The 27,464-nt window shown below is 41.6% G+C and overlaps 4 protein-coding genes across 4 annotated transcripts; 3 read left to right on the top strand and 1 right to left on the bottom strand.

Moving 5' to 3' along the window:
- Positions 1 to 5,146: 5,146 nt before the first annotated feature.
- tspan36 (tetraspanin 36) lies at positions 5,147 to 12,795 on the bottom strand. Its single transcript, XM_080467078.1, has 7 exons — positions 12,393 to 12,795; positions 8,088 to 8,279; positions 7,874 to 7,948; positions 7,706 to 7,798; positions 7,184 to 7,333; positions 6,155 to 6,238; positions 5,147 to 5,932 (listed from the first exon to the last, which is right to left on the bottom strand). Exons 1-7 carry the CDS (start codon positions 12,450 to 12,452, stop codon positions 5,852 to 5,854), a joined length of 735 nt encoding a protein of 244 aa, XP_080323204.1. The 5' UTR covers positions 12,453 to 12,795; the 3' UTR covers positions 5,147 to 5,851.
- Positions 12,796 to 16,331: 3,536 nt separating this feature from the next.
- Positions 16,332 to 17,176, top strand: LOC308111937 (uncharacterized protein). The gene has a single exon (XM_080467075.1). The coding sequence runs from the start codon at positions 16,380 to 16,382 to the stop codon at positions 16,932 to 16,934; it is 555 nt and encodes a 184-aa protein (XP_080323201.1). The 5' UTR covers positions 16,332 to 16,379; the 3' UTR covers positions 16,935 to 17,176.
- A 1,353-nt stretch (positions 17,177 to 18,529) lies between these two features.
- Positions 18,530 to 22,351, top strand: mpeg1.1 (macrophage expressed 1, tandem duplicate 1). The gene is made up of 3 exons (XM_080467857.1): positions 18,530 to 18,680; positions 19,384 to 19,872; positions 20,246 to 22,351. Exons 2-3 carry the CDS (start codon positions 19,420 to 19,422, stop codon positions 21,908 to 21,910), a joined length of 2,118 nt encoding a protein of 705 aa, XP_080323983.1. The 5' UTR covers positions 18,530 to 18,680; positions 19,384 to 19,419; the 3' UTR covers positions 21,911 to 22,351.
- A 685-nt stretch (positions 22,352 to 23,036) lies between these two features.
- prf1.5 (perforin 1.5) lies at positions 23,037 to 27,457 on the top strand. Its single transcript, XM_080467525.1, has 5 exons — positions 23,037 to 23,497; positions 23,750 to 24,016; positions 24,125 to 24,396; positions 24,999 to 25,140; positions 25,270 to 27,457. Exons 2-5 carry the CDS (start codon positions 23,756 to 23,758, stop codon positions 26,155 to 26,157), a joined length of 1,563 nt encoding a protein of 520 aa, XP_080323651.1. The 5' UTR covers positions 23,037 to 23,497; positions 23,750 to 23,755; the 3' UTR covers positions 26,158 to 27,457.
- The last annotated feature ends 7 nt before the right edge of the window (positions 27,458 to 27,464 follow it).

The following is a 27,464-nucleotide window of genomic DNA, read 5'->3' as shown; positions in this document are numbered from 1 at the left end:
TAACTAACTACATCATTTCAATGAAGGTAATTAAGCTTTCTGAATGAAAACAACACCGTAACAACCTTTTAACTACAACAAAGGACGAGAAGGCAGGATTTCATAATTGTGGTGTATCAATGAAAATTCTAATATGACCGTCTTTTGAGGAATTTATCTATATTTGTGAGACAATCCTTATACAACTTTTAGAAGACGGAATAGAAGGACTTGGGAGTATATTAAAAGCCGCTGGCCATTGGAAGTCAGCCAAAGCTAGATAACAGCTTTAAATAACACTATTTATAAGAAACAATAGCGTTGATAAAACATGTGAAAGAAGAGAAAAAGGGGCGGGGGTGGGGGGGGGGGGGGGGGTTGGCATGGATAGCTCTTATAACAATGTAGACAGTGAAGATTAAGCTTGGACAATTATAGATAATAAGGATGATACTGGGATACTGGCACTGCCTCTGTGGCCCATTTCAGTATTTGTTCTCCGTGTCTGTTTCTGTTCCTCTTTTCTGGCTGCCCTCTCTAATTAATGCTGATAGCATCTGACAAATGGAGACATCACAGTGTTGGTTGTGGGTGGCTATTTACAGAAACACACACACTCACAGGAGCACATGTTGTCAGCAGCACCTGCTCCCGGTCTGGAAAATGTTTGGTCATATTTGAAAGGTCATCGCTCGGGGGGGAAAAAAAAAAAAAAAAGAAGCAAAGTTTAGGCACACAGAATTCAAATATGACAAAGCTGTAATTCAGATTCAATGAAAAAGAAGAAACAAACCGTTTCATTTCTACCAGAAAGCAAGAACGGCTTGTAATGTACCCCGTGACACACTTCACTGTTTGTTCTTCTTTGTTGCGAGATTAATGTTAAAGCTGGTAGATATCGAGCAAAAACCAGCAGTTATGAAAGAAAAGTCCACACAATACAGAAGTTATGCCGGTCGTGAAGGAATTCGCGATATGAAAAGACCCCATAAATCTACAAAGATAACACAGATCCGACCTTCCTGCATTTTTATGTATCCACCTTCAGCAGTAAGTCAGCGGCAGCTCTGGCATGTGTGTCCTCCTCAGATTACCTCCCTTCAAAAGATCCTTGTCTGAGCAGGAAGGGGACTAAATAAATTAGAGGTTGGGCTGAAATTGCCTTGTGATGGCATCTGGCTCTGTTTGTGATGAATGGTTTTCCAGTCAGCTGATGGCTCGGAGAGAGGAAGAAGCCTCGCGTGTAGGTGTGCAAAGATGACTCACGAGGGAAAGGGAAAGTGGATTCACTTTCCAACTCTTTGTTTTTATCTTTAAGGTGACAGAAAGTGAAGACTGAACTTATACCAGTTATAAAGCAAGGGTAGACAAAGCTCAATAAAGCATCAACCCACCTTCAGTTTTCATGTTGCATCTGGCTTCAGGGTCTCGGGTGGCCGGAAAAGATCCCAGCAGATGAAGAGTGAAAGGTGGCGTACACCCCGTACAGGTCACCGGTCCGTCACAGGACGAACACATTCACACCCATGGAGAGTTTGGAGACGCCAGTTAATCTAAAATGTATTCTGCTGCTCTGTGGAAGGAAGTCGGACGACCCAGAATCAGAGCAGAGAAGGCTAACCACTTGGGGCAACATGTGTCCCTGGACACGAATCAATAGATTAAGTTTGGTGACTATTTCATAAACTGCCTTGAGACCAGGGTGAATCACTGCACCGCCGCTTGGGCCTGACCCCTTTCCTATCGATTGTGTACCTATACTTACAAAGCAACAACCTATTGATTTTACTGGTGAAGGATTTTTTTTTAAACAAACAATATTTGTAACTACTCTACATGACACTTTAAAGAGTAAAATAGGAATGTACGGAGATTTGATAAAGTTTAGAAAGATGACAAACAATTCTTGTTTGGTCACAGTTTGGGAGACAAAATAGGGAAAATGTATTCAGAATTAGCAGTCCCAGCTTTTCATGCAAATATTTTAATATTGTCATTTTTTAATATGTTTTTTGTATCCGAGTAATGCTTTGGGTAGTATCGGCCCAACTGAACAAGAGTCCACCTGCTCCTCTCATTTGGTTTAGGCTCATTATCAAGGACAAACCTGAGCCTTAAGGATTACTGCAATAGCCATACCAGTTTTTTGGATGACTTCAGCTGCATGATCAAGTTCAGAGGAAGATAACCATCGTGACAAAACATAAATATTACCGCTTCAACGCTGTGGTAAGAGCAACCGTGCTTATATCCGATTTGTTTAAGTTATGGCACTAAAACCTTTTTTCTCTTTTCTTGAGGACAGATGCCACATTTGTCATTTGTGCCTCTGTTAATTTCATAGCTTGCATTTTATCCTTTAAAAAAAGACTCAAAAAGTGAAATTATACATCTTCATCACACCTGTATGAGGCAGGAAACGGCAAATTACAGAAATTAAAGTTGAACTGTGGGATATGTAGGAGCAAGTATTTCTGCAATTTAACGCCATACATTAAAAAAGAAAGAAGAGTTAGAATTTTATTTTACCTCACTTATCTTTTACTTTTAAAACCTGAAAAGAGTCATTCATCTTACAGTCTGGTCTGAAGGAACACATGAACCAACTCAGAAAATAACTACAATATGTATGTCTTTTATTCAGCTGCGAAGCTTCAACAGACACTGATTTGCATTGTGCAGTCTATCTAAGTAAGAGGGCTGCTTTTCTTGCACCGTCTGAATTATTTGCTGAAAAGCTGACAACACAACACATAGAGAAAAATGTTGAAAGGGCATGGGGAATAAAAAAAAAACAGATAGAGGGTTCAAGTGGAAGACAGACATGCACATACAGATCAGATTATGACAGGGGAGAAAAGGTGAAGTGGAGAAGCTGATAAAAACGCACATGAATGAACTGGCATGTTAGTGAAAGAAAGACAGGAGTAGAAAGAGACAGTTTGGGGGGGGGGGGGGGGGGGGCAGGTCTCAGAGCCGACAAGGTTATCTGGCGGCGTGTATGCCAACAGCTCTCCCTGCAAAAGAGCGGCCTGTCTAAATGTCAACGCAGCCCGGGGCAGCGAGGATGTGCACTGAATAAGATATACAGGCAATAGATATGAGTGGGACGGGACGGGAGGGTCACTCACTTCAGCGGATGTTAATATTATCACAGCAGACACAAAGGACACAAGGACACTTAATTGAAACTTCAACTGAAGTCACCAGTGATCGGACAATTTTGCCAATACCAAGATTGTTTGATATTGATTGTCTCTTCAATCTTTACAACATCCATCCATCGCTTACAGGTGAACAAGTTTTGCGTCACCATTTCAGCTCAGTGTATTTGTGACAACATGCAAACAGCACACAGAACGTCCCCGGGCCTGGACTCAAACCAGGGACATTCTCCCTGTGAGGTGAGAGTTGTAACCGCTACCTCAACACATATTACAACAAATGGAAACCAGTTTTTTTCCCCCTTCTCATGCATGCACACATTCTACATTACTGTGGATATTCATGTGAAAAAGTTCAAACTTCAAGCACGCACTATAGGCTTGAAAAGGTGATGTGCCCAGACATTGAAAAAAAAAAAAAAAGTACTGAAAATAGATTGAGGATCAAGTAATTGCTGATCATTTTTAATAAAAGGAAGACAAAATATCGATGTAGTTTTCCACCCCTGTAGGTCTACATCAAGAGTATACATTCGGTGGCTCTTTTAGGTCATTTCTCAGCTGTACCGGCTGGCAAAATCATAAATCCTGTTCACCAGCACCACACAGTGGATTTTCTCCGTTACTGCAGCTAACTGTACAAACTGAAATGTTGCAGATGCAGTGACAAATCAAACATTTGTTTAGTGGAGCGATTGGGACTGGAAATAGTTAAGAAAGTGCAGGTAAAACATCTACTTTGGATTTCTTATTTTATAAGAGGAGTAAAAGAATAAATAATAAATAAAAGTCAATGACAATATTGCTTGAAGTCAGAGGCTGCTTCATCAGTGGGTTACACCTTTTTTCCCTTTGTGTCCTGCGATAATTGATTACACCCCCCTCCCCATCCAGAAAGGCGCTTGTATTTTTATTTATCTTTCTGAACAGTGACACAGTTTATGTAAGATAAACAATCCTATCTCGTGTACGTATGCGCCACACTGGGGGCCTCCGCATCAGCAGTCAGGACGAGAGCGATAAGCACTGGGGGGTCACGTTCATTGGGAAGTACACTGAGCAATAGCGGTTTGCTTTGTGAAAAGAAAGTTGTTTTGAGTGGAGCTGTTTCTGAAAAAAAGCAATAAATAGATAACACTTAACTGTTCCTCACCAACCCAATTGAATAGGTTCTGCAAACACTTCGGGGGAATGCACTTGCATAAAGGCTCAACGAAATCAGGCTGATTTTTCCAAGTTGAATTTTTCCTCCACTTGTGACTTAAATCTTTGAATAGATTCTTTTTTGACAACTCTAAATGTTTTCTTTTGTTATAGTGCAGAGATGTATGAACACATGTTTACATTTAACTGTTTTTCACAAAATCCTGGAAATATGAGCGTTTTAAAGCACAAACATATGCAATTTCAACACGAGGCCATTCCAACAAAGTTCCAAGGTGCAAAATTCAGTGATCTTTAATAAAGCCATGTCTTCCTTTCTGCATGTATGTTTTTACAATTTCATTTGTGGATTTTATACGAATGCTACTTTGTAGCTTCTAAAAAGAATTGGTGTCGTTTGTATCTCAGTCAAAAAACTTTTGTTGTCGTACAGAGAGCATATTTCTGTTTTAAAAAGTCAAGATACAGTTTAGTGAGACCAGGACCAGGTATTTTGAACAGACTCGGGAATACAGATGATAGATGCAGATTCTTTAAAGAGTCATCGGGTTTAAAAAATAAATAAATAAAACTCAAGGTGGAGTTCAAAGGGTCCAAGTCAAGTTTAAAGTGGCTGCTTATTACAAAGAGTCCTGCTGTGGTTTAAAGAGTCCAGTTGATATGTTGAGTGTCCAAGTGTTTATGCTTTTGTAGTCCAATTTAAAAAGTCTGGGATATTATTTAGTCATTGTTTTTTTTAATTTAAGTGGGTATTCAAGGGTTATTACTTTGAATTAAAACATAAACACTGAATAAAACCAAATAAATGGGTTAAAACAATAACAAACTCCAAACAATCGTGGAATCATTCACCTTTTTAATTTAGAAATATAATAAACATGACAAAACGCCAAACTACAACTCAATTCAGTACAATTAACTGACCATAAAATTACAACTGTATTTATTCATTCAGCTGGCTATAAATATTGCAACCGTAAATACGATATTGAATGGTTGTCTTTTTGTTCAAAATGGAAAAACAAAATTAACAAAGTGGGGAATTACTTTGTAAAGTACTTTTCACTGTATAGCGTCCGTTATGATGATACTATGATGATGCGGGTGTGAGCGGTTTACGGTTTTCTCCCATTTAATATCACGTCAGCTAAGAGTCTACCCGAGAAAAGAAAAGCTGCGTCATAGGAACAAAAGAAGATTTGAACTCAAATTGAGCCAAAATCCAAAAAGGTGTATTCAATTATTCTGAAAATGTCACCCCAGAACGACATGACATGAACTTCATTTTGCATGAACGTGCAACTATTAGTCATGAAATTCTCTACTGATGGATACTTGACTAGCAATTTAAATTTAAAGGTTGTGTTCTTTGTGTAAGAAATAAAGCGGTTTATTGAATCCAAGGTGATTTATATGGATTTGACTGAAGAAACACCCGGTACGATCCCCGTTAGATAACAACAAAGTCTGTACCGACTTTTACTTAAGTGATACTTTGATAGGTACAATGATTGGATGCAGGTGAGGAGGCTGCAGGACGCCGTTCAGGCATAGAGAGGCTGGTATCCACTCCTCCGGCCGCCGGTTCTACAGGTGATCACACATACGCTCAGCATCCCGAAGAACTGCAACAGAGAACAACACACACGTTTAAAAAAAAAAATTCAAATAAAAAGAGGTCGACATTTTTCAGGCAGCTTTTGTTATTACAACAGTCTTTTTCAGTAAAGGGGTCCGGTCACCACTTAGATCACAAACCCTTACATTTTCTCTCATTTTACGGTCTTTGTTTCTGGAATTTTGACGAACAGTACAAACATATGTTTCATTCAGTTGGACCGTCTTACCTTGATGATGGCAAAGCCAAGAACGACCAGCATGGCATATCTCAAAACATCTCGCAGGAAGTTCTCCAGCTTGACCTCACAACCCTAAAATACAGTGAGCACACTCTCAGTACAGGCACTTCACACCACACCCAACAGCTGCTTTGGTTTTGACTCATATTTTGGGGAACTTAAGAATCCTTATTTCAAAACCAACCTGAAAATAATCAACGGAATGTCAAGAAAGCTAACGAGCTTGCCAAGGATCAATCCCATTTATCAAACTACTTTGTACTAGAAAATGGGGAATGTATTTTTACTTTTTCACTTGCACGGTGCGTTTTACCGCTTCAGCAGTCCGGATGATCTTCGACGAGGTGCATTCGCTCATTCCAGTGCACATTTACGCAGTCAACAGAGCAATGGTCAGCGCTGTTTTATAAGTGTGGCTAAATATACGGAAAGATTTTTTGAATATAAAACTTAATTGTTTTAAAAAACTGAAAATTACATTTCAGTATTGACAAGTGGGAAAAAAAAAAAAAAAAAAAAAAAAAGAATTTCAATGGGCAAACAGATTGAAAAATGTGCTCGCTATCCAGCAAATCTGGATGTATAACATACTGTCTCCCTCCGTTTCTATTTTGGCTCCTACATGACATTATATGTGGAAGTCAACCAATCAAAAGTCAAGGATGCCAAGTAACGAAACCAAACTGTGATTGGCCGTTTCCTCCACTAATCAGATCTCTAGATTTGTGGCGGCTGAAAGCCTGCTGTTGTTTACTGAATGCGAGTTATTTATCCAGAAACAAATTTCGGATCAATGTTGAAATTATTAGGCTCGTGTTTCAATAGGTTGTAGTCTGAACAAACACACAAATATAAAACAAGTTCACACTGCCACCATTACGTCCAGTAAACCGTCCACACTGTGACCTTCGAGGACAAACATGCCAAGTGCGATCGTAAATCAGTAAAATTTACTAAAGTACAATACGGCCCTAAGCAAAGACACGTGTCCCCATGAAGTGACCGATTCTGATTTACCTCCAGGTTGAGCAGGTCAAGCTGGTCGAGTCTTCCCGTGCACGTGGAGCTGCTGTTTGTACAGCAGGACAGAGGAACTGTGTTGTTGTGGTTTCTGAACCAGGTGGTGTTGGTCCAGCTGGTGTAGTTGTTGACACCGCAGCACATCAGCTACAGACGAAAAGAGAACATAGAAAGACGGAAACTGATGATCAGTAAAACGGAGACTTATTGGAAATCTTGTGTTTTCAATCTACATGTGTGTGTGTGTGTGTGTAAAAGACTTCGTTCGACCTGGACGCCCAATGTCATTAGAGTGAGACATTCCCTCCCTGTCCTCAGTATATCTTTGCCACAGAGCAGTAAATCTCATATATATCATGTTTCAACTGTGAGTCAATGATTTTCTCTTCAAGAAAAGCCTCGAATGATCAAATGAAAACTCCAAGCAGAGGAACTGAAACCAAAGCAGAGAGGCCGAAGAGAACGAAAGCAGGAAAAAATAAAGAAAGAAATGTATATAAAGCCGAACATGACAACAACCTTATTCTGCAGGATGTCCACAGCGTCCGTCTCCTTCTGTTCTCCATACTTATTGAAGACTTCGTTCATGGACTGTCCAAGGCCTTGGTTCATCTGGACAGAGCGTCAACAGATTGGTTTCAAGCATGTTTGAAAAATGTGGATTAAAATCCTGTTAACGTGACTTACCCTGTCCTGGTAGATGAAGCTGAACACCAACGCAGTCACCTCAGCTGCGAAGACCACCATGATAATCAAGAAGAACTGGAGAGAAGAGGTGAAATGGATCAATTCAGAGAGTAATATGAACAAAAGCTACTTGAGGACAAAGGTGATATATGGATGACAACAGTATTTAAAACAAATCTTAGTCTCACACACACACACACACACACACACTTACAAAGCTGAGGCCGAACTTGGACTCGCGGAGTGTGGCGCAGCATCCCACCAGACCAAAAATGAACATCACCACGCTGATGCCGATGATGATGGCCGCTGGGATGAGCGTGTACCTGTCCTGAATGAAGTTGTCAAAGGTGTCATAGCTCCTGATCACATAGGCGCCAACATAAGCCAGTGCTGCTCCCGCAGCCTGAGGAAGACAAGAACCAAGACAGAGAAACCTGACATGTTAACAACATGGTTTTGATGAAATAAGAAAAAAAAAAGATTGTTACTGTGGATCAGACAGTGTCGTCTCTGATACGCGGTGACGGCGGCCGAGGATCCAGACAAACATCAGTTCCACGCTGCACCGAGATGTAATTTCATCTTTATTCATCTCAGGGTCATAGATGACTAGAGTCAATCGAAGCTGAGGAAGCGAAAACAGGATGCACCCTGGACGAGGTCAGCAGTCCACCGCAGGCCGATCGCAGAGAGACACACCCGCATGCGCACCTCCAGCTGACGTAGTGTTACACAGAGAAAACATTCACACCCGACGGGAACATGCAAGCTCTGCACAGCACGCGAGACCAGAGTCAAAGCTGTAGAATTAAGCACGGACATCCGGCATTGATAGTCTTAATTGGAAACATTTATCTACTATCGTCAAATATAGGTTTTTTGGGGGAGGGGGGGGGGGTCCTGGGTAAAACATGGCAGCACAAACCCATTCTGTTTTAGAACTATTCTTCCAGGAAAACCTGATATTACACGGTGTGAAAGACAGAATCAGCAGGCAGCCACAGATCCATCTGATCTGAAGGGAGAACAAGGCTGACTGTTAGAAATGTCTGAAGAAACAATCAAGGGTTGTTGTTTTTTTGTGTGTGTGAGTGTGCAATCAGATGTGATGTCACGTGACTAAAACTCGTTTTGCAGGTCGCTGACGGTTGTCTTGTTGTCTGCTGTGGAAGAGGCATCAAATCACGCCCTCATCATGACTCTCCTGAAAGTCATGCTTCATGAAGTGAGCTCACCGATCACAGGACTGTACGCATATCAATCTACTTTGTGTGCACACAGTTTCTTTATCTGTCTGCTTGGTTTGGTTTTTTTTTCTTCAAAACAAAACAAAAAGTCATCAGACAGGTCCAACTTAACCTCCAAACTACAAGATGACAGTCAGAAAAAACTACATTTCTCAACTATTTACCACATTATCAATACTCCTGACTTAACTTTGCAAACAGTATCCGACTTGAGTGCATGGGAATTTATCCCAGTAGAGGGAATTCAAATCTATTCGACGTAGAACAGAGACCCGATGTCAGCGGGGGCTGCACATGGTTGCTTTGTGTTCGTGAAAGGAGATTCGTTTTATGATTGAGTGTGCAGAAGAGAGTTTAAGTCATAAACGGGCGTAACAGCCACCTCAGTTCACTTTTTTTTACCAAATCAATATCTATTTTTGCACCGCTTCTATCTGTTCTACCTTCTTTGTAAAGACTCAGAAGGCCTATTTGCATTCCTTGGTGTCATTTTTAAACATAGTTGATATATAGTTTGGTAGATTTAACAACTTTCTACAAGTTTGAAGGGCTCATTGTAATATGTTTAGTAGTGTAGTTCATTTTAAAATCAATATATTTTAGTGTTGTGTGGTGTTGTTAATAAGTCGCATGTGTGTATATTGATTTGGGCGTCGTTTTGGTGTATTATTTTGAAGCGGTGTGTATTTTCTGAGTGTGTATCTAATGTTTTTTTTTTGGTTTTTAATCTGTTTATTTATTGCTACATTGGAACTCTAAACTGTGAGTGGGAATAAACTGGATACAGTTATTTATGTAAACCATGCATTGTTTTTAGTTGCTGAAGTCTTGTCTTTCTTTCTTTCTCTCTGTGTAACAACATTACTGTAGCCACCAGATACTGCCGCCGTCTGTTTTTCTCCCTGACAGGAGGGGAGCAGGATCCAGGGGATCAGACCCAAGACTCCCAGAGTGGAGTTACCACGGTCCTACTACCCGACCCCGCCACAGCACCGGGACCCCACCGCAACGGCACGGCCCTTAAACTCCAGACTGAGATTGGTTCATCATCAGACCAACGCTCATCATAGACTTTTCTTAGTATTTGTACTTATCTCGCCTGTCTGCCACTCTCTCTCTCCCTCTTCTATTCCTCTCTCTCCCTGTCCTATCCCATGTACTTCTCCCCCCAACTGGTCAAGGCGGATGGCCGTCCTTCCAGAGTCTAGGGTCCGCCCCACGGTTTCTTCCTGAAGAGGGAGTTCTTATGAACTTCTCTCCATGCGAGGGAGTTTTTCCTGGCCACTGTTGCTTGTTACACCTGCTTGCTTTGGAAAGGTTTAGTTGGGTTCTGTTGTACTCTATCATTGTAAGAGCGCTTTGAGATGTTTGTTGATGTGATTTAGCGCTTTACAAATAAAATTGAATTGAAGTCACAGTCAGAACATAACACTTTGATAATGTCCTTTTTTTTTTTTTTTTGTTGCCAAATCAGGCACCATTTCCCCTTAATGCTTGGCTATGGCTACATGCCTGTGTCGGCGTTACTTCCTCTGTGATTGTGAATCATTGTCGTCCTGATTGCGTGAATCCGCGAGCACATGCTGGCATTCTGTGTGGCCTCACAATTATTCACCCCGCGGTCCAGCCTCATGACTCGCTTCTCTTCTAATCACTCCACAGTCACGAGATGCCGGTGGGGTTTTCACTTGAAACCCCCCCTCTACTTGCTCACCCCCTTAATCTTTCGCAGAAACTCTTGATCTTGTGCAAGAAGCAGAAACAAAGAGGCTTATATAACGTATACCGTCCACATGCGGTGCCACCTCTCCGGAATGTGAGAAACCTCTCATGGCCGGCTATCTGGGACTCATGGGGGAGTGTTGTGGGGGCTTCCCTGCGGGAATCTAACGGTGTGATCGACACGAACCGTACGTTTTATGAACCAAGTCCTTCATTGTGATTTTGAGCAAATGATCCCGAGGGGGGAAAACAGCACATTTAGAAGAAAGAGAGAAGTGATCTTACCTCTGAGAACAGTTGAATTCAAATGGGAAAAATGTGTCATGGTCGGTTTAATAATTGCATTGCAACACTATTACTGGAACCATGGGAATCATCAGGGATTTTTTTTTTTACAAGATGAATTTCAGTTCCACATCTTGGTAAAAAAAAAAAAAAACAACCTCTTCTCAAACTCATGAGGTACGATAATAAGGTTCAAAACCATTGAGAAAAAAAAGGAGAAATGACGAGAACAGCAAAAACGTAACAACAAAATCCACAACCACAGAAAGAGAGCGATAACGAAAGCTTAGGAGACTCTTTAAATAATCAAAGAAAACCCCCCCAAAAAATCCTATTTTGAACAGATGTTGAATTTGTACTGAGACTTTTTTTTTTTTTTTTTAAGTCAAAAGATCCTCACACATGTCAGACTTTTGTCAGTGTGTGCTTTATAGAGGAAGACGAATAGTGTGACTTTTGAACCATTTCGCACGAGCGGAAGGTCTGTAAAGATTAGCAAGTGGGAAAACTACAACGTGTATTTAAAGTGGGTTAAGAAACCCTAAACGTTTGACACAATCCCCTCGGCGTAAACTCGCGAATCTGAGATTGGAAAACGTCCCCGGTTACACACGGTGAGAAACCAACCACTGAGAGAAATACGCAGAACGAGTGAGAAAAGCAGATGTAGCCATGGTTCAGCTTGCAAACATACCCGGAGTCGGTTTAATCACGCAGTGATCTAATTATGGAGGGACATGCAAAAAAGACCCCCCCCCCAAAAAAAAAATACTCAGTCCCTTCAGATAAGACAGACAGAAAGGTAAATTACATGAACCTAATGAGTTAATCTATAAACATGAATACAAAGTTCCTCTTGACGAAAGGCCTGGTCTGACCTTTGAGAGTAAGTCAGAGTTCAGGCGGACTGAAAGTAGGGCGAGTCGTTGCTCCACTTCACAGAAATCAGTCCATTTTATTGAGCGTTTTATATAGTAAATAAAGTATTTGGTTTAAAACAGGAAGAGAGAGCAATAGAGGAAGTGCTGCGTGGTGTGACTGGTCTGAAACTGAAGCAGGATGTTTATCAAGACCCAAACACTGATTTGTTGGATGAAAATCTTAAATTATTACTAGCTGAAGAAAATATAAACCATCATCGAGAATGACTTCAGAAAAACAGAAAGAAGAACCGCTTTCGGTCTTCCCTCCCTCCCTGCCTCCCCGCATGACGGAGCAAGCGGACCTCTGCAGGTGGGGGGAAACCCACACCAGCGACTCACCCAAAATATCAAGCTGAGGAAGAGGAGGACGGTCTTGGACGTGACGATTCCACAGTCCATGTTGTCTGCTGGAGAGGAGGAAGCTGAAGGAGGACCGAGGGGTCTCTGCGGAGCGGATTTGTATCCCTGCTGCCCTTTTCTTGTTTTCAGTCACAAGTTTCTCTCGGTGTGTCTGCCTGACTGCGGGGACTGTGATCACCTGGTCACATGCTCGGAGGAGGAGGAGGAGGAGGAAGAAGAGAGCTATGCTACAGAACAGGTCCTGCAGTTAGAGCTCAACCCCCCTGCTGGGAGGCTCCGGTACGTCACACATCATCACTCTCAGCACGAGGAAGCAGAGAATCCGTTCATAACGAGACGACACGGCCATTATGGCGTCTCGTGTATCACACGCACTTTGTCTGGGGTTCAACGACGACACGTCCTAAAAGTCTGTCCGGGACTTGTAGATTTATTCGACGCTATAATATACTTTCTAAATCGCCCAAGGAACATATGTTTCTTTTTTTTCTTCTTCTTCTTCTTCTCCATTTTTACGGAGCCCAAGATATGACATCTGAAATAAAACTTACATTTGTGGCCTCAAATTAGGATTTCCTGTCAATTTAAAAAATAAATAAATAAAATAAATTGAAACTTCAGAGCCATTTAAATAGATTTATTGATTTAAAAAAAAAAAAGGGGTGGCACACGTATGAAGCGGGTTCTGAGTCAAGGGCTCGAATCCCGCCCTTCCAATTAACTGATGGGTTAAAAAAGAAGTTTCTTCTTAGTAAAGTACTTTCTATTCTATTCTATTCTATTTGAGTCTATTCTAGTCTAATTACAGAGAAATTTGAAAGGGATCAATAAAGTATGCTATATTTAAGTAACGTTTAAAGGTGTCATAGTATGCAAAAGTTCTATAGTTGTACTTTATAGTTTTATCCTTATGTTGTTTTATATCTTATGTTTTAAATCATACTCCTTATGTACAGCACGTTGTTTCAAGTATGGTTGTGTGAAGCGCTTTATAAATAAAAAAGGTTGGCAATGGTAATTTGATAATATGAAGAGAAAAGATAAAATGAGCTCTTTTACCAAACCAGTGCAAAAGGTCCAATGGCGATACTTCTTTTTATAGAAAGATGTACCTGATTTTCTTTTTCTAGTATTTTACATCAAAAGCTTCTTGTAGTTGTGTTTATTCTTCACAGATCACAGAAGCAGAAAATACAGGTAGTCCATCATTCAGACGGAAATCAATTAGTACTTAGGCAAAGGGATTAGTTTCATCATTGAGTCACTTGGAGGCATGCAGCTCAGGTTTGTTTAGAATTCAAGACTTTTTAAAGACTATTTTGTTTTATCCGTGCTGCTGGTGAAGTAGCTTTTTAAAATCTGCCGTTGTAATAAAATATTATTCCAGGAAAGGGGGATATGTAGCCTTACCTCATATATTTTCTTTGGATTTGAGCACAAGGACAGAGTCTAGGACAAAAATGTATTTTAACAGAAGAGTTTTATATTTTAACTATTGTGATGAAGTGTGATTTGAAGTATGATTTTTTAAATACTTCTATCTTTTTTAATTTGATTTACTTTTTGAGTAGGTACTTTTATTCTTACCTGCCCTTTACACCATATGATCTACTTTGATACTGAGCCCTGCTGCCCTCACCCCCCTATACAGGTCCTATCTGTTCCCCATCTGGTGTGAGATGTTAGTGGTCCAGTTGAAGACTCTAACTAGCCAACACCCCCTGTTGGTAAGTTAGATTTATTCAAAGGTCTTTGTCTGTGTCCACAGACCTAGACCTTTAAAAGACTAGATGTTTGAATGACACTTCATAAATGAACTTTCCTTGGAGAACACATGGCGCTTCTATTAAGGCCTGAAGAGCACATCCATCTAATACTGACCGTCAGCAATGCAGAATTTCTGAATCAATTTATATCCATGTACATGGAGACATCTTTAAAAGTTAAAAAAGTTATTTTTCTGTTTTTTTTTTTTAAGATGAATAAACCTCAGCTGATGATATAGAAAGGCCAAATCCAAAATACTTTTAATGCCTGGCCAGGTCACTGACCTGTGGCCATTTAATCAAACTAATTGCAAATGGGTCCTCAAGCTGTTTACTTTTACTACCACTTCATTTTCAAGCTGCTCCAGTCTCGAATTTTTCCAATGAAATTCAAAGTAAACTTAAGATTGTTTTAGAAAATCGGTAATCTTTTTGTCAGAATAGCACATGTGTGCATCCATTCCTTAACTACGTGCTGCGCCAACCTTTTTCGATGTGCATGAGTCACGCACAAAGAACCCCCAAGAGCCCACTTTACAATGTGAAGCTGCATAACTCTGATACTGTCAGGTCAAAAACAGACCTGCTGTTTTACTGTAAGAGAAGAGGAAGGTCTGCTGTAATATTGTGCATCCGAATATATGCATGGAGCTGGACAAGGCGCTATCAGTATGACACAGATGGCAGGACTGACAATCTTCACCTTCATGAGCGGGCACACACACACACACACACACACACACACACACACACACACACACACACACACACACACACACACACACACACACACACACACACACACACACACACACACACACACACGATCTTTAATAAAAGAAAAGAAAAATGAGAAAGAGGTGCAAGATGCGCATCAGAAGCAAGGACACGTAAATACACCAATTACTGAACAGATTAAAAACATCTGGTTTTATTATAATTATTATTTGATATTCAATCAAATGACAAGATTTTCAGCAAAATGTAAAAAAAACAAGTGGTATCGTATCGTATCGTAATCCACCTACAGTTTGTCCACAAACATGCAAATTAATTATTTATAAACGATACAAGTGAGTAATATTGGGATATTTGAATGAATCATACTGAAGTTCATATTTTACAGTTTCTATTCTGAACTTTGAAGTATTTCATGCTGTACTGAAGAACACTGAAATTATTAATGCAGTATGACGTTAGTAATCTCCTCACATTTGTTTAAAGTAATGTGCGTATAATAACAGTACACACCATGTTTAAAGCGTATAACTGAATTATAAAGTTCTTCATGGAATCATATGCTTTTTAAATGGGATAATAAGACCATGAAATCATAGATTGATTCTTGAATCAGTGAGTAAACCACATGTCCATAGAAATGTATCATGACTGAATATTGGGTAAAAAAAAAAAAAGTGGGAAAAAGAAAAAAAACAACATTTGGCCGCACCTCCTTACACAAAGATAATTCATATTTTGGAAGAGGTCCATCTGACTCCAGACATTGTAGAAATGTAATACATCTTCACCACATAACAGTTAATTCCATAAACATTTTAATGTTAAACAGCCTTTTGAAATGTATCTTTCAGTAACAAAAGCTGTTCCTGCCTCTGGCAGTAGCATCCATATCATACCTGTGGTCACTCTGACTCCCATACAGATATAAAGCAACTGTGTTTCTTTGCTGATCTTTAATGTAATTTATTTAGCCAAGATTGGACAAAATAAAGCAAATTTTGCTGTCTGCACATCAGTAACAATAATACATTTAAGAATTTATATTGAACGAGATATTTATTTAACTTATAATAGTTTGTTACCTTGTTAAAGTTGTCAAAATGTATGTCTCAAATGACATTTTCCTGCCATCAGTGTGCAAATACTAAACATGCTATGTAAAATGTAATACTTTTCAAAATATAAAACATACAAATAAACAGCTAAGATTCTGCTGACTTTATCAAGGTGCTTTTCTCGTGGATATGCATATTTTTACTTGGGATTTTAATGTAACAACTGAACTTAAGAAAACACAAACTTTATCAAGTCAGAGAAGATGAGTAGAGGCGCGCAGCAGAGGCGGGACTGAGTCTACATGGTTCTCATTGATGCTTGATAAGGCTTGAACTTCTCGCGGGTTAACAGAGATATCACTCTGACCGTCACTGACTCCTCTGCGACTAAACGGGATATCACAATGTCTGCTCCTGTGATTCTTTTGCCGTCTACTTCAGCTGCGGCTTCATCACCAAAGAAAGCCAAGCCTCCGAAGAAGAAGGGCCCAACGGTGTCAACCCTGATCCTGAAGGCTGTGTCTGCGTCCAAAGAAAGCGGCGGCATCTCCCTGGCAGCCCTGAAGAAGGCTCTGAGTGCCGGAGGATACGATGTGGTCAAGAACAAAGTCAGACTTGCCACCTCCATCAAGCGCTTGTTGGCCAAGAAGTCCCTCGTCAGGAGCAAGGGCACCTTCAAGCTTAACGCAAAGCCTCCCGCGCCCAAAAAGAAGAAGGTGGTGAAAAAGAAGCCGGCTGCCAAAACGACAAAGAAGGCAGCCGCCAAGAAGTCGCCCAAGAAAGCTGCCAAGAAGTCGCCAAAGAAAAAGGCAAAGTCTCCCAAAAAGGCAAAGAAACCCGCCAAGGCTAAGAAGGCAAAGACCCCCAAGAAGGCAAAGACCCCCAAGAAGGCAAAGTCCCCCAAGAAGGCAAAGACCCCTAGGAAGGCAAAGGCCAAGGCTGCCCCTGCCAAGAAGTGAGAACTTTCCCATTCGGCACTAAAGGTGGCCCAAAGTGTTTCTGCTGGCCTTTGACTCTGTGTGGACTTTCTTGCATTCAGTGCCAGACTCTGGGTGTGCTTGAGCTATTTTAGACTCTTTTTGAGGCTGGAAATGCTGAATTTGCTGGTTTTTTTTACACTCATTGCCCTTTTGAATTTTGACATTCTCTATAATGGACTGAATTGCAGTTGTTGGAAATAATAAAATCATTTTAAATCATGCATCATGAGGTGTGGTATTTTCAACTCTCCTAATGCTTTTAAAAAAAATACCTTTAAAACAGATTTTGACTTGAATTACACTGAAATATGAAAACTCTTGTACGAGGCACGAATAGAAACAAATAAGACCTACATTTATTGAGCAAATGACTTGAATTTGCATCTAATGATAAAGGTTATGAGTGTTTTAAATGCTTTGCTACTACTTGTAACTATTTGACTGAGACACTGTTTAGAGGTGTGATTTCTCAGAAATTATATTTCTAACTTTAAATACTGGTCAGGAGTACACTGGAAGTTTTGGATGTGCGCTTTTACGCACCGTTACGCACAGCAACCAAGACATGCAGACCCCCTGTAGCCTCTTTCCTTGGCAAAATAAGGAATTTACTCACAAATTGCGTTTCTTGCAAAGAGTCAGATGCCTGCAGGAGATTGTTCTGCAGAATGCGAGTGAGAAGTTGATGGTGAAAAGTCAACTACTGTCTGCAGGGAGCCCAGATGGGCGTGTCACCCGGTGGTCGTTGGGTTTACTCTTATCTCCAACTGCAGTGTTTTGTGACGCGCCTCGTCCAGTTGCAGTGTTCATAACATGTACGGCTTTACGTCGCCATCTGCTGGTCGGATTTGAGAACAAACAGGAGGGAAGGATTCTAAGGCCAGGAAGGTTTACGTGACTGTTTACTTGACATTGATTCGGGCTCATTCAGGAAAAAGAGATTTCAGACTTGCTTAATGAATTTATTCCCAAAAGTTGTGTGTGTGTGTGTGTGTGTGTGTGTGTGTGTGTGTGTGTGTGTGTGTGTGTGTGTGTGTGTGTGTGTGTGTGTGTGTGTGTGTGTGTGTGTGTGTGTGTGTGTGTGTGTGTGTGTGTGTGTAAAATTGAGTACTAATGTACAAAAACTATAATGTATAGAACGGAGAGCTCTAAAAATGAATTTTAAAGTTAAAAAACAAACAATTTTTTCTCAAAGAAAAAACAAAACAAAACAACAACCAAAAAACAAACTCTTATCCCAATTTGACAAAGAGATCCATTCTGGTTGGATATTAAAAAATACAAAAATTCTAGCTGTTTACATAGAAACTACGTGTAGATGCATAGAGAATCACAAAACAAAAAAACAAACAAAAAAAACGCATGGGTTGGTGGGTGGATGTTGTGAGGGAAAAGAATAAACTGCATCCAGATCGTAAAGACCACTTGTGAAAATAATTTTTTGCCTTGACACTTCTGCTTAGTGTGAACCCACAGACACTGAACATCACAAGTGATTGGTCAGAGACATGATCACGTTGTTGTATTTACATAAAACTAATACAGACACTTCCTCATTTTTAAAACACACACCCGATTCACAGCTTAGATAAGTTAATCTGCAGTTTACTGCTGCCCTTGTTTTCTGAGGTGTGATGACCAGTGAGGTTGACGCTCCAATGGTGTTTAGAGAAGCAGACATTTCCAGGAGTTTCCCATGAGGAACATTTGTGACATTTCACCTATGTAAGCACAGCCACTTCTGTTTTTTTTTCTGTCTTGTTTTCATAACTGCTTTTTGTTGTTCTCTTTACATACAACATACCCTTAACATACGACTGGAAAAACAGTGAATGTTTCAGTTCCACCTTGTTTTGAACTGAAGTGACCTTTTTTTGGCACGCCACGTTTCTCTCTTTCACTCACAAGGATATATCACTCTGTAAAAACGAAAATGTTTTCAATGTGTATTCATTATCAAAAGCATTCGGATAAGATGCAATGACCTCCTCATACCAGTGACTGAGAAGCTACAACTTTAAATCACATGAGTGAAGAGAAAACATTGTTATCTATGTTTACAGTTGATAAATTACAGTTTACTGCCTCCCGTTGTAACAATAGTTGTATATTAGATGAAGCAGAAAGATTTATTTATTTGCCCGTGATATGCTATTTCATATAGTGTATTTTCCGAGATTGAAAAAAAAAAAAAAGTTTAGAACATGTAAGTTGACAATAAGTTGAAACTAATTTAAGGAATATTAGGATTGAATTGTCTTGGTTGACAGGCAGCCTGTGTTAAGTCTAATCTGGAGGAACAAAAATGCACATGTGAAAATCAATGCAAACCCTCGTGCTTGTAAAACAAGATGTTCCTCTTTTTGGAAAATCGAAACTAAAACAAAGGAGGAGGAGGGTAAAAAGACTTTCTATTTGAACTTTGCAGTCAGACGCCTCAGTCATCTTTCGCGACACAGCCACCATGAAGCCGCCAGCAACTGTCCTGCTTCTTTCTTTGCTTTTCTTCAACTGTTCCTCGGTCCCCGTGAGCCGGCCGACTAACTGGCTCAGACAGTGTCGCGCTTCAACCAACGTCTCCATCACAGCCCTGGAGGTGCTGCCTGGTGGAGGCTGGGACAACCTCCGTAATGTGGACATGGGTCGAGTCATGAACCTCAGCTACCTCCAGTGCCAGACCACGGAGGACGGGCTCTACCTCATCCCAGACGAAGTGTTTGTCATCCCCCAGAAAGAGACCGGCGTGGAGACGAGCTCGGAGATCGTCAGCTCATTCCTGGAGCAGAAGAGCTCAACTTCCAGCTCCATAAATGCAGACGTGGGTTTCTTCAGTGTGCTGAACGGCAAATTCTCAACAGAGCACACAAGAATGAAAACCCACCAGGTCACAGAGTCTTCAACTACAGCCAGAGTGCAGGTATTGTTTTTTGTATTTTACTTCTAACTTTTCACTGTTTGAATGTATTTGAAAAATACCATTTGATAAATATTCTCAAATATGTGCAGTATAACTCTGCCATGAATGTCTTTCAATAATGTTAAAAAAAAATTTAAAAAAAAGCTGTTGACTGCAAAAAGAAAAAAAGAAAAGATTTCTCTTGTCGTATAATTATTACAAATGGTATGGAAAAGATTGTAACTTCCCTCCATGGACAGATGTTGAAATAGTAACTTTGTAAATCACGAAACTAATTGATAGTTTAGTGATAGTTTAATTGAATGTTATATATAAAAAAAAAAACTATACGAAAATATATATTTAAGATTATTTTTGTTTTTCTTTTCCAAAGGTTCGTAACTTCATCTACACAGTGAAGACGTACCCAGACTTCACTCTGGACGTCCGCTTTGCTCAGCAAGCCAAAGAAATTGCTGATGCCGTTGAAAACAACCAGACAAAGTACGCAGACTACCTCTCAGAGAAGCTGGTCCTGAACTTTGGCACCCATGTTATCACGAGCGTTGACGCCGGGGCTCTTTTGGTAGAGGAAGACTACCTCACTGCTTCATACGTGTCGGACAGTTTGTCACAAAGTTCCTCCATCAAAACTCAGGCAGGCTTAAACTTCTTCGACAAAGTCAAATTTGACATAAGCAGTCAAAACGCTCAACAGAGTTCATTGCTTCAAACCTATCAGTCCAACATTCAGTATTCCCTGATTCAAAGCCATGGAGGCGCGACCTTTTACCCGGGCATCACTCTGCAGAAGTGGCAGGAAAGTACCAGAAATAACTTGGTTGCTATCGATCGCTCGGGTATTCCCCTACACTACTTTATAAACATTAACAGTCTTCCCGATCTTCCGCATCCGACAGTGGGCAAAGTGGCTCTCACGGTGAGTCAGGCCATAGAGCGCTACTACAAGGTCAACACGCGTCCTGGTTGTGTGGACATCAAGTCCTCAAACTTCAACTTCCAGGCCAATGTTGATGATAAATCCTGTGAGGGCCCCGCTACAAACCTCAGTTTTGGTGGAGTGTACCAACAGTGTTCCAAAGTCAGTGAAGATGCAGGCCCACTTTGCGATAGTCTCGCCCAGAAAAACCCAGACACTGGCGACTTCTCTTGTCGTCCACCCTACTACCCAACTCTACTGAGATCAGAAGTCAGGCAGCAGCCTTACAGCTCGTATGATTGCTTTGAGGAAGAATACTCGTGTGGTTTTTTTTGGATGTCTACTTGTTATAATAAATGGTGTTCGGAACGCAACCACGTTCGTTCTGCTCGCGTTGAGACCTACTGGTGCTCTGTGAATGGAACGGCCCCAGACAACTCGGGGTATTTGTTTGGAGGCCTCTACAGCCCCTCTGCCGTGAACCCAATCACCAACTCCAAGAGCTGTCCCCCAAACTTCATTCCCTTAAAGTTTCTCTCCGACGGCCAAGCGATCTGCGTGAGCAATGACTTTGAGTTGGGCACCAGATACTCGGTGCCATTCGGAGGCCTCTTCAGCTGTCAGGTTGGCAACCCACTGGCAAAGTCTCAAAGCAGGTGCCCTCCACAATTCAGTCAGCATCTTGCCACAGTCAGTGACGGCTGTGAAATCCTTTACTGCGTGCAGTCTGGACTGTTCACGGGTGGACAGCTGCTCCCAGTCCGTCTGCCTCCATTCACAAAATCGCCCCTCATGACCCTGACAGCTACTAACACAGTGGTGGTGATGACTGGAGGAGAGATGAACTGGGTGAGAGTGGGGCAGACGAAGGCGTGGAGGCTCGCCAAACCAGAGGAAATCAAACAACTTGTAATCAAACTGAACCCGAATCTGAATGAGATGACTGGCGGAGAGAAGACAGGAGTGGCATTTGGGGTAATGGGTTTGATGTTGCTGGTGGTGGTGGCGGCAGTGTTCCTGGTGAAGAGGAGGAGGAGGATGTCTGGGCTTGGGTCAACTGTAGGCTATGAGGAAATAAGTGGTGAGAGGGAGAGGGTGAGGCTGACGGAAGAAGCTTGAGAATTTTATAGAGCATGAATAGTACAAGTATATGTGATGTGGTGTTTCACCTCAACAGCCTTTTGGCCATGTGATTATGGTATTGTATACTTTAAAGCGATTCACATGTTTGTCACATATTTTCGAGAATGTCACGCTTTTGTTGCAATACTACCACTGTGATAGGGAATGAGCAAGTGTTCTGTTAAAACGAAAAAACCAAACTGATTATCTGACTCCTCTGTAAACCAGCACTGCCCTCATGAGGGCAGAACGCAGAGCTGCAGATGCTTTTCATTCCATTTCTCTTTGGCCATTTGGGAAATAATTTGAGGGCACTGCTCACGTCACTTTCAAAATGTTGATGGAAATTATTGAATTAAGAATGAACTCTTTCTATGCTTGACTTTTTGTGTAACTTGTAACTCAATGATATGATATACATAATAAACTAATATGAAACCACTGAAGAATGCCGTTTGAATTTAATGCTGTTTGTACACTGTATGACCCCAGCTATGAAAGCTGCAGAAAACTCTTTGGGACATCTAGTCCAGAGGTCGAACCATGTTTCAGATCTACAAAATGTGTGCGATACTCTTTCTGTAATTCCACTGCAAGACTGAGTGTGCTCAATCTGAACACCATTTCAGTTGTTTACTGAGGTTAATGCAAAATGCAAAACTCACAACCCAAAGGAGCTGGCATTCGGAAAGTATGCATATAAGTAGCACTAAAGCACACACTGGTTCTCTAAATATAAAACCCAAATCCGAATGAATGATCCTGTGCAGAACAAGCCTTTTTTTTCCCCCCCTTTGACCTTATTCGAAAAACCGCCTAGATTCCAAATAACACACCATTAAACAGACAATGGCAAAGCTGACCTCATGATCGTGGTAAGGTTATCAGTACAGCGGCTGGCCAGCTCAGACTTTATGTGGACAAAAAAACACAGATATAGACCAACAGGCATGCATTCACGCTCTGTATTCTTGCATGTGCACACAATCACACCCATTTCCCATAAAGAGAGCTCAGACCAATTCTCATCTTGTCTCTCGTGACTGCAAAAAAAAAAAAAAAAGAAAGCACCCTCCCCCACATAATCGTGCACGCACACACACACATACTTGCAGACACACAAAGCTGTGAGGGATTCACACAACTGGGTCTTGAACATAAAAACAAACTCAGTCATGCTGAGGAAATTGAAAAGGCCTCAAGGGGAGAGAGAGAGAGAGAGAGAGAGAGAGAGAGAGAGAGAGAGAGAGAGAGAGAGAGAGAGAAAGAGAGAGAGAGAGAAAGAGAGAGAGCAGTAGATACTGTACGTAGCACTAAAGCAGAAGGAACTCCCTCTTTAGTCTTTTTCAAAAGGAAGACAGAGCAAAGAGAGCAGACTGCAGGCTTTAAGCACAGCCTGGCAGCAGAGCCAAAGCTCCCTCAACCAGGATTTCATTTAGAGCCGGGCCAAGACCCCCGTCAGTTTGTAGTTTGTCGCTTGCATTGAACGCTGCCATCCATGGGGATTATAAAGAAGAGGTAGAAACAAGCCAGAGTGACTGCTTTACTCTTCCAAAACTCCAGAGACGCAAACGACATCCTGAGGTAAGAAAGCGTAACCTGTTTTTGATGCATTTTTCTGTTTAGGCCCCCCCAAACACAACATCTGGCTCAGGATTACTACAGTTTATTTATGACAGAGGATTAGAAGCTCCTCTGTGTTTACAGTGCAACTCACACCGCACGCCACTATTCACATTTCATTGACGACCATGATACACGTCAAAGCCAGCTTCATGTGCACGAGTGCATAAGAAAACTTTGCAGACTCATTTGTTTTGTGCATTTTTTTTGTAGGTAACCATGGGAGCAGGAAGGACAAATTTTGCCTTGTTTATCGCAGTTTTGTTAGTTACAGTGAGTCTGCACGAGATCCAAGGCTGTCACACTGGGACGGCCACGGAGTGTGTGAAGGCTCCCTTTGTCCCCGGTCACAACCTGGCCGGGGAGGGTTTCGACGTGGTGCGAATGCTTCGAACAGGAGCGTACGTCATCAACGTCAAAGCTCATCTGAGCGACAATCACACCTGTACACTGTGTCCCAACCGCTTCCACAAAGGACAGGTGAGAACCGTAAACTCATGACTGTGTTTTCTCCTCATTCTCTTCAGACTGTCCATTGATTGTACTTTTTCTCTTCCTCCTCCTCCTCCTCTTTCCCCTCCCCTTCAGATCCAGAGGCTCCCAGCAGCTGTGCTCGACTGGCGTCCATTCAGTCGCTGTAGTAAGCAGCTCTCCAGCGCCTTACATCACTCTGTGGACTCTCTGCTGCGCAGCTCCAACTCGCTTGTTAACAACAACTGGGATCTGGGTTTGAGCCTCGACAACATTGGCAAGGCCGTGCTCGGAGGAAGCCGCTCGGAAATGGCCAAGTTCGCTCGTTCGCAGCACAGCGTGGACAAAGCCACCTTTGCCATCCATGAAATCAGTTGCACCTACTACAGGTAGAAGGGAAAGGAAGCAGGGAAATAAAAAGGGAGATAGAGTTCGACGCAGTATGCTGACAAATCAAGAAGGAAAGAATCATGGTTTATATAGGTCAAAGTTTTAAGGAAAGCCTAAATCAAGGGTTCACAACATTTATTTTTCCTGGAGTCTTCCCAGATCGACTTTGAGAAAAGCTGTGGACCGCTTCTCTGAAAACTGGTGACCAAACATACAAAAGCGAAGGCCTAAAAATAAAACCAATGACTAGTTTTCCAGCTCGGCCCTATATTCTAAAAAGGGTGTCGTTATGGTTTCCTCCTTGGCCTCAGGTCTGAAACCACTGGGCCAGATTCTAGTAAGCCAATAAAGCACTGCTTACCTCAACATTTCACTTCCAAAATCCTGTTGTTCATGAAGACTGTTGCTTCGTGCTTTGGCACGAGTTTTCATGAAACAAATCATGCGAGAAAAAAACATATTTTGTTGCATGCTACAACTCCAGTTGTGTGAAGGAAGATCTTGCTGTGACGTCGGCTGTCGAGCGTCCTTGTTTCAGAATGCCTGAATTTATATTGTCATTGTGTTACGACTGAACTCTGCTTGTGTTGTGTTTTCGTAGCTACAGGCTGGCCGACCATCCCCAGCTGAGTGCAGAGTTCACGAAGCATCTGAAGAGACTCCCACAGAGTTTAAGTACGAGCCAGAATCGAGCCCTGTACAGACGACTTATAGACACCTATGGAACACACTATATTCACCAGGTCAGAGAAACGTGGAGGACACATGGCTCGTGCCGATTTCTTTTTTTTCTTGCAGAGATATTGTCGTTAGCAGGAGCAAAGCATAGCTTAAGACTTGTGCATCACAATGCTATGATTTCTGTTCGCTAGGTTCAGCTGGGTGGCAAGGTGAAGCGAGTGACGGCCTTCAGGACCTGCTTGGCCACGCTGAAGGGCTTCACAGAGTCAGAAATCAAAAACTGCCTGAATGTTGAGCTCCGGATGGCTCTGGGTTTCATCCCCTCCAATGCTTCCTTCTCCAATAAGTGCAACGACCTCCTGAAGGGCAACCTGAGCATGGGCTTCTACCAGGGCTTCATGACGCATAAGATCGAGGTTATCGGAGGCGAGCGGTACTTTCCCGACATCCTTTACCAGGAGGATCCGTCCGAAGCGTACCACAGCTGGATGAACAGCCTCCATGACAACCCCGACGTGGTTTCTTATGGCATTTTCCCACTGCATCATTTAGTGGAGGACTCGCAGATCAGTGAGAATCTGAGAACAGTCGTCACAGAGTATATTAAAGAGAATCAGCTGCGGGAGGACCAGCTTGGTCCGAAGAACTGCTCCCCAACGCCCAACCTGGACCACAACTGCTGTCCGTTGAGGGCCGGCAGAGGGACCCTGGGACTGCAGATCCACAGAGCCGCCGGCCTGAAGGCAGACACCTTCACAAAAACCGACGCCTACGTGAAGATCTTCTACAACGGCATGTATGAGGAGACGGACACAGTCATGGACGACAATGACCCAGTGTGGAACGCCACTTACAATTTTGGCTCAGTGGAACTGGCTCAGGAGTTGAGGTTTGAGGTCTGGGATCGAGATGTGCTTTATAATGACGTTGCTGGAAGGTGTGTTGTTGTCCCAGAGCGAGGGACTCATTCTCTCAGCTGTCAGCTGCGCAAAGGAGTCCTTTATTTCACCTACACAGCTAAATGTGACGCTCACTTGACGGGGTTCAGGTGTGGCCGATACTCCCCTAATGCCGAGTAGATACTTAGATTACAGCACAGCATGATAGTTTGAGTTTTACCATATGTTCTGATTTCAAGGGGGGAAACTTTTTAAACTCATACGTAGAAATTCATAGTTTCTGTAGAAGTTACAGTTTGTCATTGTTTTGGATACTCAAACTTGTATACTTTTTCTTAGGCTCTATTTTTTTTTAAAAACTGAAACTCTACTACATTCTGCCCTTAGAAGAAAGCTGTGTTTTTTACAATGTAAATTGCAACATAAAATCTCTAAAAGTAATAACAAAAGTGTTGATTTTTTTTTTTGCTTGTACAAAAATGAAGACGTCTTTACATGGGCAACATCTTATACAGATTTAAATAATAACTACTCTAAAATAAAAGTAGATGGAATGCACATCTCAAAAAAAGGAAATGGATAAAAATAAATTTGTCAGAACATGCAAATATATATATTTTTCTAACAAGGTCGCCTGTAATTAAGGCAGATGTCTACCTCAGACGATCAGCCAAGGTGGAGTGATATACAATTACCAGCCAAATGTAACATAATCCAATCAGACAGCTGTCGGGAGCGCTTCTTGCCTATTTTTCATTGTCTATCTGCTCGTGTTTTGATTGTATGTAGATTATTAAGTGTGTTGCAGCAAAGCTTGAGGGCTGCAGCACGACCGTGATAAAACGTACAATAAATACTGACACATTTATGTTTCCGACCTTTCCTTCTTGGACTTTTTTACCCATCAACTGGAACTATGCCGTGTTCATTTTTAATCACTTTCCAGTTTTTGCTCAAAGCATCTCTCGAGTAGAACACTTCTTCACCTTGCTATTTTTACCTCAACGTTTGTGTTTCTGATTTGTTTCCAGCAGGTATGATGTGATAATGCAAAGATGAATTAAAATATGATTCATTGTCAACAAAGGCTCGAGCCGATCGCACCTGACTCAGGGCAAAGCCGGTGTACAGCCTGGACAGGTTGCTTGTCCATCATCAGGAAAACAGACGGGTTCAGCGATTATGTGCATGTTTCCGGACTATGGGAGGAAATTAAAGTATCTAAAAATAAATAAATAAATAAAGCTCAGGCACAGGGGGGACATGCGAACTCCATAGAGAACTCTGCATAAAGTTATAATTGGGCAAGTCAAGATTTTGCTGAGACAAGAGTGCTAACCACTACAGCACTCTGAGAATAGGAAGAAAGATTAGACTCATGAGAGCAGCACAGGCTTAACATCTGATTTCATGTTTTTGTGAGTGTGAACATACACGCGGAACTTGTAGCGCCATTAAAGGCTTTATGGCTGTCATCACCAGCATGG

Source organism: Lipophrys pholis (genome assembly GCF_963383615.2).
Source record: "Lipophrys pholis genome assembly, chromosome: 7".
Lineage (NCBI taxonomy): Eukaryota > Metazoa > Chordata > Actinopteri > Blenniiformes > Blenniidae > Lipophrys > Lipophrys pholis.
Note: the sequence above shows the minus strand (reverse complement) of the source record. Positions and strands in the feature narration are given on the sequence as shown.

Coding starts and splice junctions, on each gene's coding strand:
- tspan36 (XM_080467078.1), bottom strand. CDS start 12,452: ATGGACTGTGGAATCGTCACGTCCAAGACCGTCCTCCTCTTCCTCAGC. Junction 7,949..8,087: donor CCAAGTTCGGCCTCAGCTTT/GTAAGTGTGTGT, acceptor TCTTCTCTCCAG/TTCTTCTTGATTATCATGGT. Junction 7,334..7,705: donor TGGACATCCTGCAGAATAAG/GTTGTTGTCATG, acceptor TTTCGTCTGTAG/CTGATGTGCTGCGGTGTCAA.
- LOC308111937 (XM_080467075.1), top strand. CDS start 16,380: ATGTCTGCTCCTGTGATTCTTTTGCCGTCTACTTCAGCTGCGGCTTCA.
- mpeg1.1 (XM_080467857.1), top strand. CDS start 19,420: ATGAAGCCGCCAGCAACTGTCCTGCTTCTTTCTTTGCTTTTCTTCAAC. Junction 19,873..20,245: donor CAACTACAGCCAGAGTGCAG/GTATTGTTTTTT, acceptor TCTTTTCCAAAG/GTTCGTAACTTCATCTACAC.
- prf1.5 (XM_080467525.1), top strand. CDS start 23,756: ATGGGAGCAGGAAGGACAAATTTTGCCTTGTTTATCGCAGTTTTGTTA. Junction 24,397..24,998: donor ATCAGTTGCACCTACTACAG/GTAGAAGGGAAA, acceptor GTGTTTTCGTAG/CTACAGGCTGGCCGACCATC. Junction 25,141..25,269: donor GAACACACTATATTCACCAG/GTCAGAGAAACG, acceptor TCTGTTCGCTAG/GTTCAGCTGGGTGGCAAGGT.